The sequence below is a fragment of the Mastigoproctus giganteus genome, chromosome 2 (genome assembly GCF_048544385.1).
Source record: "Mastigoproctus giganteus isolate SK-2022 chromosome 2, ASM4854438v1, whole genome shotgun sequence".
Taxonomy (NCBI): domain Eukaryota; kingdom Metazoa; phylum Arthropoda; class Arachnida; order Uropygi; family Thelyphonidae; genus Mastigoproctus; species Mastigoproctus giganteus.
The window spans coordinates 147,891,885-147,903,406 of NC_143576.1; the positions used below are offsets into that span (position 1 = coordinate 147,891,885).

Sequence of the window (11,522 nt, forward strand, 5' to 3'; positions counted from 1 at the left end):
TATATCTCTTTTCGGGATTACCCTGACTTCTAATCTCTCTTGGCACAAGCACATTACAAATATTGCTTCCTTTGCATCTAAAAAACTTGGTCTTCTCTTTCCCTCTCGCTGTTACTTTTCTTCCAAACAGCTGTTCACTCTGTACAAATCGCAAATCCACCCTACCATGGAATATTGTTCCCACATCTGGGACGGTGCCCGCAAAACCTCTCTCTGGCTTCTAGATTCCATTCAGAAGAGGGCAGTTAGGTTAATTAATGAGTCATCTCTAACAGAGTCTCTCCACTTGTTGTTTCATAGACGTACTGTTTCTGCTGCATGCCTTTTCTACAGATACTTCCATGGGCACTGTTCTTCTGAATTGGCTTCTATAATTCCCGCTCTCTCTTTCAAAACAGTCCGAACACGTGCTGCCAACATCCATTTACTGTCCAAATTAACTCACAGAACCAACTTTTGATCTTCTTCGTGGCGCCTCCGTAGCTAGGTGGGCAGGAGCAACAGTGCAAAGCACACGCTTCTTGATTAGACCGGGGTTCGAGCCCGTGACCACCAAATATGGAGGATGCGGAAAGGTCAGAGAATGACCACTGCATATCCCCTTAGCAATATGGCCTTAGTCACTAATGCTCTTAAAAACCAAATAACAAACAAACTAACATCTTCCTCGTTTATTCATTTAACTGCCGTTTTCTGGAACAAACTTCCTTCATATGTATTTCCTGAAAATTACAGTCTACAGAAATGTCAACAAATAACTTCTTTCGTTTTCCCAGCCTCCATCCCCATGCATGGTACTAAGTACTATAGGTTCTAATACCTCTCGTGTTTGGGGTTTTCGTAAAAAAAAAAAAAAAAAAAAAAAAAATTGAATGTATGTGGTCAGATTTTTTTTTTAAATTTAATTTCTGGTGTCTAGCTCTATAACAAATTTGTCAACTCTGGATTAACAGTATAAAATCCAGTATTTTTGTCTCGATTCCCTTTGCATAAGATAATTAGTTATTTGAATTCTGACATTGGTCTTTGTGACTGAATGACTCACAAGGATGAAATTATATAATAATGTGATTATACACTAAATTACAGTTTTATTATCTTTCAGTTTTATGTACTTGTTTTATTTATTGCATTTTTTTTTCAGAAACTTGAGGAAGAATTTTCCAGACAATTTGAAGAACAGAGAAGGTTTTATGGAGCTGGACTTTACCTCCATGAAGTGGTAGCAAATGACTGTGAATTACCTCATAATTATCATCCAATGTCAGAAGTATCATTTCAAAGACCATTTTGAGTTTTCAAGTGGCTTGATATGAGAGGATATTAGCAATAGATATATATGTACAGGTATAAATTACACACACACACACACATATATGAGCACTGCAATTCAGTCTTGGAAAGATAGCATAGTCAAGAGAAGTGTCTCCCAGTTTTATTTTCAATAATGTGCCAAGTTTTTATTGATGATAAGTGACTTTTTTAAATGAAAGGAATTCTGATTAATCCAGAAAGCCTTCTGATTTCCACTCCCCTTTTGTTCTTAATAGAATAGGCCACTGTCTGAGGAGAGTAATAGAGGAAATGGTTATCAAAATAAAAACTCTTTGTGGATGGTAGATTATTTATATCTGTTGGTAAATATTGTTGATAATTTTTCACAAGGATATAGCCATTTTGTTCAGCAACCAGTCATGTTTTGCTAACAGTAGGGAAAACAGTCTATTAATGTTCTAATGTTTAACTACTTTGAATCTAGTGTGAATGCACATTCACACAATGTACAGAGATCAGAGTGGATTTTAGTGAAGTGTGTGCCTTAGTAGTTAATTTTCAGCCATATTTGTAAAAAGTGGACCATTTATGGATTCAAAAAATTAGTATTGTAAATTACCTAAATTAAATATTGTACTTAAAAATTAGTGATATACAAACTGATAATCATAATTTTTAATTAAATAAGACACATCTCTGTGGTACTTAAATTTCCTGAAAAACAAAATGTTATGAATTGTAATAATTTGTATATCTTTGTTCTTATAACCCTTTTCCTGAAGCCCCCCTCAACACACACACACACACACACACACAGGATTTTTGATATGTTTGTAGTGTTTTAATATAAAAGGCATTTTTTCCCCCTCTCATAACAAAGTTATTAAATTTAAGGCTTTGAATCAAATTTTTACATTTTATCACACTATTTGTCACAGACATAATAACTAATACAAATTGCTGGCATGACAGCAAGTAGATGGCTGTTTCTAGAGTTTCCCCTTACTTCATCTAAAAGGCTCTTGCATTGAAATTTATAGTGCATTGGAAATCTATAGTAGAATTTTGTTTAACTTTTAAATTTCATAACATCTATAATTATTGAAAACCTAAGTTATGAAAAGGCTATATAATAAGTCAGAATATATTATACACTGCCAGCTTTGTAGCAGGGTATAGTATCACATTCTTCATTTAATAAATATTTGTTGATATAACTATGACATAGTTGAGTATTTCCAGTATTTTAAAATACTTTTAAATTTACAGTGAAGCAGTGCACTGATAATAGCTTTTGGGTGTTAATTTTTTTTTTTTTTTAATCTTGAAGGAGAGTAAGTTATTTGTAACTTGTGATTAAATTGTAAATTTCATAATTAATACTGGGTGATAATAACTACAAAACATTGTACATAAGAAAGATTGTGGACTTGTAACATCAGCATTTCAAATTCCACATAAAAGAATGCTCAAATTATCTGGAAGTGGACCAGACTTTAAAGAGCCAGGGATATTTTTGGTTAGTATATGTTAGAATTTACGGGTAGATGCATATATATTCTTTCTCTCATTTCTAGTACAGATAATCATTTTCTAATTCCTACTTCCTTTCTACAATAAAAATAAAAATGTTTTTAATAATTTATTTGTACGTAAAGGAGAGAAGGGAAAAAGCAATGTACAAGGACAGATTTAATTTGTGCCAAGTGATGTAGTGCCTGTTAAGAAAGTCTTATTTTACAATACTTCTTGGTTGTTAAATTGATAAAGTTTGGCAGTCCTCTTTTTTTTTTTTTTTTAATCTTATTCTCTCTCACCTCTGTCAAAGGCAGGTTTAAATGCTTCTGCAAATGTCTCGGCACCCTTTGAAATGTACAAATCATAGTATGTTTTAGATTTTAGGTGAGATCTGGGCTCTTTTTTTATTCCTGTTTTTAAATTACATGAAAAGATTTAAAGATTGGAAGTATTTTTAATTAATATTGGGAAAAAAATTACAACTTCAGCAACATACTTATAGAACACACATTTCACTGTAGTTTCCCATTGTAATTAACTAAATGGTTCATTCCATTCTTAAGGAGCTATATACTACAATAAGCAGCTTTTTATTGGCCGCTAAATTAGGGATGAACTGTTTTCTTGAAAGTACTTATGAATTCTATTTTTATAATACTTTTTAAATATCACAGTTTTGCAATTCAACTCAATCTTGTTGATTATAAGTTGCATAATGCAATGACACCTCTGTTATAGTGGAATATGTATTGTAAAATAAATGCCAGTAGTACTACTAGAAGTATCCTTTTGTAATATGTACTTTCAATGGGAAGTGGAGTGTTGTTATTGAAGTTTTTTTTTTTTTAATGAGACGTTTTCAACGAAGCTTGCCGAATAAAAGCAAGCCATAATTTTGTTTTGTACAAGTGTTCCATTTCATTCTACCAAAAAAACCTTTTGAAATGAAAATTGTTTCAAAGGGAATTGTCTTTTGTATACTAATGTAAATTTTAAATGTTCTACTTCTATCATTCCATGTTTTTTTTTTTTTTTTTTTTTTTTTCATTATTATTTAACTTCTGTGATTAGTAATGTGTTTGTGACACAAGTTGTTCCCTGAAGAAAGTAGAATTTCCTCGGGTATATATAAAAACAACATTCCAGTTGGTTGTAAATACGTGAACCTGTAATGTTGATGCAGCCTTAATTAGGGATATGTTTGTGCACCTTGAGCTGTAACCATGTAAAAGATGTTCGAATGAAATCATATGTTGTATAACTGAATTTGTTTTTAATTTTATAACGAGAATGATATTAGAGAATACTGTTTAATAAATGCACTTCTCTTATATTAACTTTTGTCTTATATTAGGATGGTCCATTTTATAATTCATATCAGAACACATGCATAATATTAACACATTGTACACCTAGTTTAAATAATATATATTTATTATTTCTCACCTATACTTATTCTGATGAAAGGTGCTATTTATTTATATTGTAAATGTTCTGCAGGATAGGTGAAGTTCCTTGTACAAGGATTGTGTTCTCATAATTTTTTACATCATGTCACCATGCCTTGAAAGTGTTACCATGTTAAATTAGCCAGAACAAGATCTTCACATTTCTTTCCTTTGCCAATATACACTAGGAACATCTAGGCAAATTTCTGCAAATGAGAAATACTGTTTCTCTGATAGGTAAAGGGTAACAAAGAATTTGGGCAATGCAACATTCTTAGGCCTTGTACACACTTGAGTATTCTACCATAATGTTTACGGGTAATATAACATAAATGCTCAAGCGTAGATGGTATTACTGCATCGTTTGCCCTTGTTCGGTTTATGGCATGAGCTAGTCACACTATTGTCAGTTTTTCAACAAAACATCAAAGAATGTTATGTTACGTTACATTACACCAGGTGCTTTAGAATGGCTCTTTCCAGTTTTAAATCGAACACAACCTTTGAAGAATAGCCAACAATTGTTTCCTCTATTAATTTTTTAAATCTTTTTAACTAAAGATAGTTAAATATTCTTGTTTATATTCCAGCATGACCACCAGGTCAGTGGAGTTTACAATAAATCGTCAATACATAGCATTAATCATATTTCAGCAGTCACAGGCTTGAACCCCGTCCATTCAAATTCCACTGGAATAATTTCTCTAAATTTTTTTTCCCCATCAAATTGGCTGCTGGGGTTGGGAAAGTTCTGACATAACTGCACTGGAATACACCAACCGTATATGACTGATATTTTATTAACATAAATTAAAACATGATAAAATTTGTTGTAAAAATAAAATAACACTGACAACTGTAGAGTTAAAATGATAGATAAATATATAAAATATTACAAATTAAAAGCAATAAAACAGCTGTAGCTTTCAAAGGCAACCGTCTCCTTTATCAACAGTGAAACTTGATTGTCATCTCACATCCTTAAATAACATCAGCAGGATCACAGCTCATGGCATGTGTTATTCTAGGAGCATGGAAATTATCCACCACATGTGCATATGAAGACCAGAAATGGCTTGAGCATGCCAGACAGAACTGTTCATCCCATCCCAAGAATTAGTTTCAAAGAGGGGATGAATATGGACTCCCCTGTTTCTATTGATGGTATTGTGTTACGGAGAACAAATCTGCAAGCTCTCAAGCCAGTTCCAATACTTATGTGAACAATCAATGATGACTACATTGCCTGAACAAATTTGGTGGTTCTACTCCCAGAAGTGTTCAACCACAGCAGATTTCCCATAGTCTGGGGTCTTTATTGTGCTATGTTCCCCCTAAACCTGCATTCTGTCTCTCCAACATAGCACTCCCCACAGTTCAGACATTTGATCTCATATATAAGCCCCGCTTGTACCCTCAATAGGTACAGCATCTTTTACCTTTGACACAACTATACAGAGAAATAGTGGGCCAGTAAATCAGATTCTTATAATGGGAGATTAAGATGTAACTACCATCATGGGTAAAGGGAAGGGTTTTTGATTTCTTAAAGGTGACTACAGTGGTCTCAGACAATCTTTAAATTCTATACAATGGGATCAGCTGATGATGTTACCAACAGCAAATTCTAAATGGGAAGCATTCAAGGAAGTAATCTTGGAAGCTACTAGGCTTCTTGTCTCAACTAAGAAATACTGTTCAAGGTTTAGGCCTAAATGGATGGCAGATGAACTAATGAGACTCATGGCAGAGAGAAGAAAAATGCATGGGTTGCATATAAATTATCAGGTGACACAGAAGACTGGTAGATATAAGCTTGTCTGTAATCAAGTCACAAAGGTGGTTAGGCGAGCGAAGGAAGATTATGAGAAATCTTTGGCAAAGAAATACAGCAAAGACTACTTATGTAAACTCTAGATCCACTTGATATGGATGGTTTGATTGTTGATGAACCTGCTGAGGTAGCTGACAAACTGAGTGAGTATTTCGCATCTACATTTACACATGAAGTCTCTAGGAAACTGGAGGCCAGGGAGGTCCCCACTGACTGGAAATGTGCTAATGTGTCCCCATTTCACAAAGGGGGATCAAAGGATGACACGAATAATTACAGACTTGTTAGTTTAATTTCTGTCCCAGGGAAAGTAATGGAGTCACTGGTTAAAGAAGCACTGCAGGATCATATAGACAAAACTGTAGTTATAGTTCAGGCACAGCGTGCTTTTGTTAAGGGTAAGCCTTGTCTGGCAAATTATTAGTTTTATTATTAATGGTGTCCCCCAGGGTTCAGCTCACTGTTGTTTTCTGTATTTATCAATGATATCGATGAAGGTATATTAGGGTTAATGTCTAAGTTTGCAGATGATATGAAGGTTGGCAGGGTTATTAATGACAGTAATGATAGTATACTACTGCAGCAGGATCTAGAAAAGAAGTTGAGCAGATGGGCTTGTGAGGTGGCAACTGAAGTTTAACATTGACAAATGTCAAGTACTGCATATGGGTAGCAGTAACCTCAGTAATGTACTGTGTGGTACTACACTCAGGGTAGCAGAGAATGAAAAGGACCTTGGGCTAATTGTGCAGTCAGATATGAAGTTTTTTGAGCAGTGCAGACAGGCTGCAAGAGTAGCTCATGGTAACTTGTCAATGGTATACAGAAAGTTTGTTAGCAGGGATAAGGAGGCGATTGTCCCCTTGTATAAGGCAATGGTCCAGCTGGTTTGAGTACTGCATACAGGTCTGGAGGCCTTATTTTAGGAAGGATGTAGCGCTACTGGAACAAGTACAGAGAAGGGCAATGAGATTGGTGAGTGGAACAAAGGGTTGCTCTTACCAAGAAAGACTTGAAGAATGGATGGTTTGAGCAAGCTCAATGCTGATGGGATTCTTCCTATTGCTCACCTGAGGGGACATAAATTCAAAATGAGGAAAGAATTGTAGAATAGACGTGTGGAAATTCGCCTTTAGCCAATGGGTGGTTGATAGTTCATACAAACTTCCATCTGTCATTGTGGAGGTCTAAAACTTAAATACACTGTGCTGCCACTTTATTAGGTACACTCCTGCTGTGTGCACAAAGGGTATGTCCCACAACATTGCAAGTCACATGACCACAGTTGTGGATATAAATGCAGCAGAACAACCTTTCTAGTATCAGTTAAGCATACAAACCATAGCAAGAATGGGGAAAAGGAGTGATCTAACGGACTTCGAATGTGACATGATAGTAGGTGCAAGATGTGCTGGACAAAGCATCTCTGAAACGGCAGTTCTGAACTTTTCATGCACCACAGTTTCAAGGGTGTATCGACAATGGTGCAACGAACAGAAAACATCCTCTCCTGTGGAAGAAAATCACTTGTTGATGAGCGAGGTCAGAAGAATGGCTAGAATTGTGCAAGCAAACAGATGGGCCATAATGTCGCACATTACATCGGACCACTAGTCGCGAACTGGCTACAACAGCCGACGGCCACATCGCATACCTTTGTTATCAATGAAGAACAAGAGAGCACAGCAACACCAGCACTGGACTATCGAGGATTGGAAAACAGTTGCTTGGTCTGACAAGTTGAAGTTCCTGGTGCATCATGTTGATGGAAGGCTCAGAATTTGGCGAAAACAACATGAATCCATAGACTCGTCGTGTGTGTGTGTGACGACTACTGTGCAAGGTGGCAGGGGCAGTGTTATGGTGTGGGGAATGTTTTCTTGGCACACATTGGGTCCATTGATACCAATAGATTCATGTCTGAATGCCACATTGTACCTAAACATCATTGCTGACCAAGTGCATCTGTTCATGTTGACAGTTTATCCTCAGTCAGATGGTTACTTCCAGCAGGATAATGCACCGGTGCATAAAGCCCGAATCACTATGGAATGGTTCCAGGAACATGACAATGACTTCTTTGCTGCAGTGTCCCGCTCAGTCCACGGATCTCAATCCTATTGAACATCTTTGGGATGAGCTGGAAAGGGCTGCTCGTGGCCTACACCTCCGTCGAATCTCAAGGAACTTGTTGTGGAGTACTATGCAGACATGAGTGTGACACACTCATGTCTGCATAGTACTCCATTCCTGCATGTTTTCAGCATCTTGTTCCATCCATGCCTAGACAAAGTCAGGCTGTTTTTGAAGGCTAAAGGAGGCTCAATACACTACTAGGTAGGTGTATCTAATAAAGTGGCAACACAGTAAGTTCAAGGCAGAACTGGACAAGCATTTGGAGTGAATGGATGGGAGAAATGGGAAGGGTGTTTTTTTTTGGCTGATGCTATATAAGCTTATTTTCTTGCATCATATGCCTCTGCTAATGACATGACTGTGTGCAATCTCCACCATGGTAGTATTCTAGAGATTGCTCTTTTAAACCCAGACAGTATGGAATGTATGTGGTAGCAGTAGGGGGAAAAACACCTCTTTGCTTGTTCAGCTTCTAGAATGTTTGTCCAAGATCTGGGGGGGGGTTGCATTTTCGGAGATGTGACACTTTTAATCTCCATTCTCTTCTCGTAGGTGTTGCAGTGGCACCCAGCCCTAATTACACTATTGTGATTGTTGGCTTTTGCCGTGTTGTAATGTGTGTATTGTCCCTGGCACTTGGTTTCCTATACACTCATTTTTACTCTAGGACCATCCCTACAAACCAACACATCAAGGAAAGGGAGGGTACAGTTTATTTCCACTTCCGAGGTAAACTGAAAGGGGAACAACCATTCAGGAAGCTGAGGAACCCCCCCTACAATGGTAACTGTATTGTCAACATAGCATTTCCATGCACATGTGGGGGGAAGTGGAACAGACCCATCAAAAATTCTGAACTCCAGCTCTTCCACGGCTAAGTTGGCTAATTTTATGGCCTACCGAAAATTCATATAGTGGGGATTCTGCTTAGGCCAATTGTATTTGTGGGCAACCCTATGCATGCACTGTCTAGATTTCTAACCAAACTGATATCTCCTATTGTACAATCAGACTTCAGTGTCAAAGAGTAGAGACTTTGTGCAATTTATACATGCTTGGGTACTTAAAGACTGAAGCCATGGTGTTGTTTGACATGTCCTTATTCACATGCATCCCCATTGAGCATTGTGTGAAGGTGTACATGTGGCATTGGAGAAGTATGGCACCTTAATTGTCCCTTCCTTGAGTATAGAATATATTTGTGATGGTGTTTAATTATGCCTTTCTCTTACTACCACATTATATCAAGATACTATGTGTAAGTGGATTAATGGTGCAGTTATGGGTTCTCCAATTAGTCTTATTGTTGCCTGTGAGGAGTGCTATGTTGGAGAGACAGAATGCAGGTTTAAAGATCACATGGGGGAATGTATTAGCACAATAGAAACTGCAGGCTATGGAAAATCTGTGGCTGAATACTTATGGGAGGAAAACCACCAATTTTCTCCAGGCTATGTCGTTGATTGCATGGGTACTGGAAATGGCTCAAGAGCTTGCAGATTTGTTCTTTGGAACTTAATACCATCAATAGAGATAGGGAAGTCCATATTCATGCCCTCTGTGAAACCATAATGCTTGGATAGGATGAATGGTTGTCTGGCATGTTCCCGGGCCACTTCCAGTTTTCATACATAATTCCCATGATCCTGTTGATGTTATTTAAGGATGCTGTGTCAATCAAGTTTTGCTGTTGATAAAGAAGGCAGTCACTTTGAAAGCTACAGTTGTTTTATTGCTTTTAATTTGTAAATTTTATATATTTATGTATCATTTTATCGCTTTTAACTGTTAGTTGTCAGTGTATTTTACTTTTACAACAAAAATTATGTCTTATTTTATTATTATTCTATTTTAATTTACATTAATAAAGTTGTCATATTCAGTTGGTGTATTCCATTGCAGTTATTATGAGTTAGTTTCTCTAAATGTGAAATTGTTCTCAATTTTTGAATTGATATTTAACAGGAACTGGAAATATGTTGAATATTAGTGAAATTCTTAATTACTTGTATTTTAAATTAATAAAGATAAACCACTTGTACATTTTCTGTGCTTTAAATTTCACCAAATATATTTGGCCTCCCTTCCAAAATGCAGTGAATTAAAATTATAATACAAACCCTTTGTTTCTGTTTTACTAGCTACTTGTAAGACTATATTCTAGCATACTTTCATAGTCTGCATTTATTTGAACTTAGAAGTATGTCTTATAGAATGTATTAAAAAGGAATGAATTGCAATCTAATAAACATTCCTAACTGCACATATCTATCCTTAAATAGTTTCTGTAGGTTGTTGTTTGTTTGTTATTTTGGTTTTTAGGAGCATTAGCAACTAAGGCCATATTGCTCCAGGATATGCGGTGGTCATTCCCTGACCTTTCCGCATTGTCCGTATTTGGTGGTGACGGGCTCGAACCCCGGTCTAATCAAGAAGAGTGTGCTATGCACTGCTGCTCCTGCCCACCTGGCTACGGAGGCGCCGGTTTCTGTAGGGTGCAACAACCAGAAAGTAAAGGAAGTTGTTTGCAAGAACACTGTGTGAAGTTGGTGTGCCCTCTTTTCTTGTCCATAAATTGAGTCAGTTGCTATTATTGGTATATAAAAGGTTGTAAACTGCTAAATTGCAATTACTATTTGTTCGTAATTTATTCATAAGAGACTGGGTATTTTTTTTTTTTTTTTTTTTTTTATGTTAAGTCATATCTAAAATGTGAATATTTTTGCTCTAAGCTATCTAAAACATCTTTGGACCATCCTCTTATCTTCACCATCAAAAAATCATAAATGAAATGTTACTACAGCAACTGATGATAGCTAGTTAACAATTCCAGTTCAAAGGTCAAGTTAAGCAAGGAGATATTAAAATATGAGTTATCTTTATTTTTGTAAATATTCACCATGCCTTTTTATTATTGAAGACTTGGAGAAATTCAAATAAAGTGGTTTTTCAAGCAGCTTGGTTTCATTAGAACTTGCATAATACTAGCAATAAAATTAAGCACTGCAAGTCAGCCTTAATTGGTTGTAATTAGAAAATTCAGTCTGAATGCCTGCCTGCTTGATGCCATCAAGCAGGCATTCAAACTGAGCAGTAACTGGCAGGCTGATTGTCAAAAATTTATTTTTTTTGCTACCATCTGTACTTCTGCTACATTGCTATGATGTTTGCATTTAATAATTTTTTCAATATTTTTAGTGGTTTTACAAGCAATTTATAATCTTAAACTCTTGTATATTGCAAAGGATAAAATCAAATTAATAATCATTTTATTAATTTCATAAAATTTCTGCATATAATTTGCAGGTTAA

General features: G+C 36.0%; 1 protein-coding gene across 2 annotated transcripts in view; it reads left to right on the plus strand.

Moving 5' to 3' along the window:
• The window catches only part of LOC150089647 (serine/threonine-protein kinase 10-like), a 218,350-nt gene extending 216,277 nt beyond the window's left edge, over window positions 1-2,073 (plus strand). For both annotated transcript variants that reach the window (XM_090389579.1, XM_090389580.1), the window contains exon 22: window positions 1,145-2,073. In XM_090389579.1, the coding sequence (XP_090245705.1) occupies window positions 1,145-1,294 (150 nt within the window). In that variant the 3' untranslated portion in view covers window positions 1,295-2,073. The remainder of the gene's footprint in view (window positions 1-1,144) is intronic.
• Window positions 2,074-11,522: the final 9,449 nt, after the last annotated feature.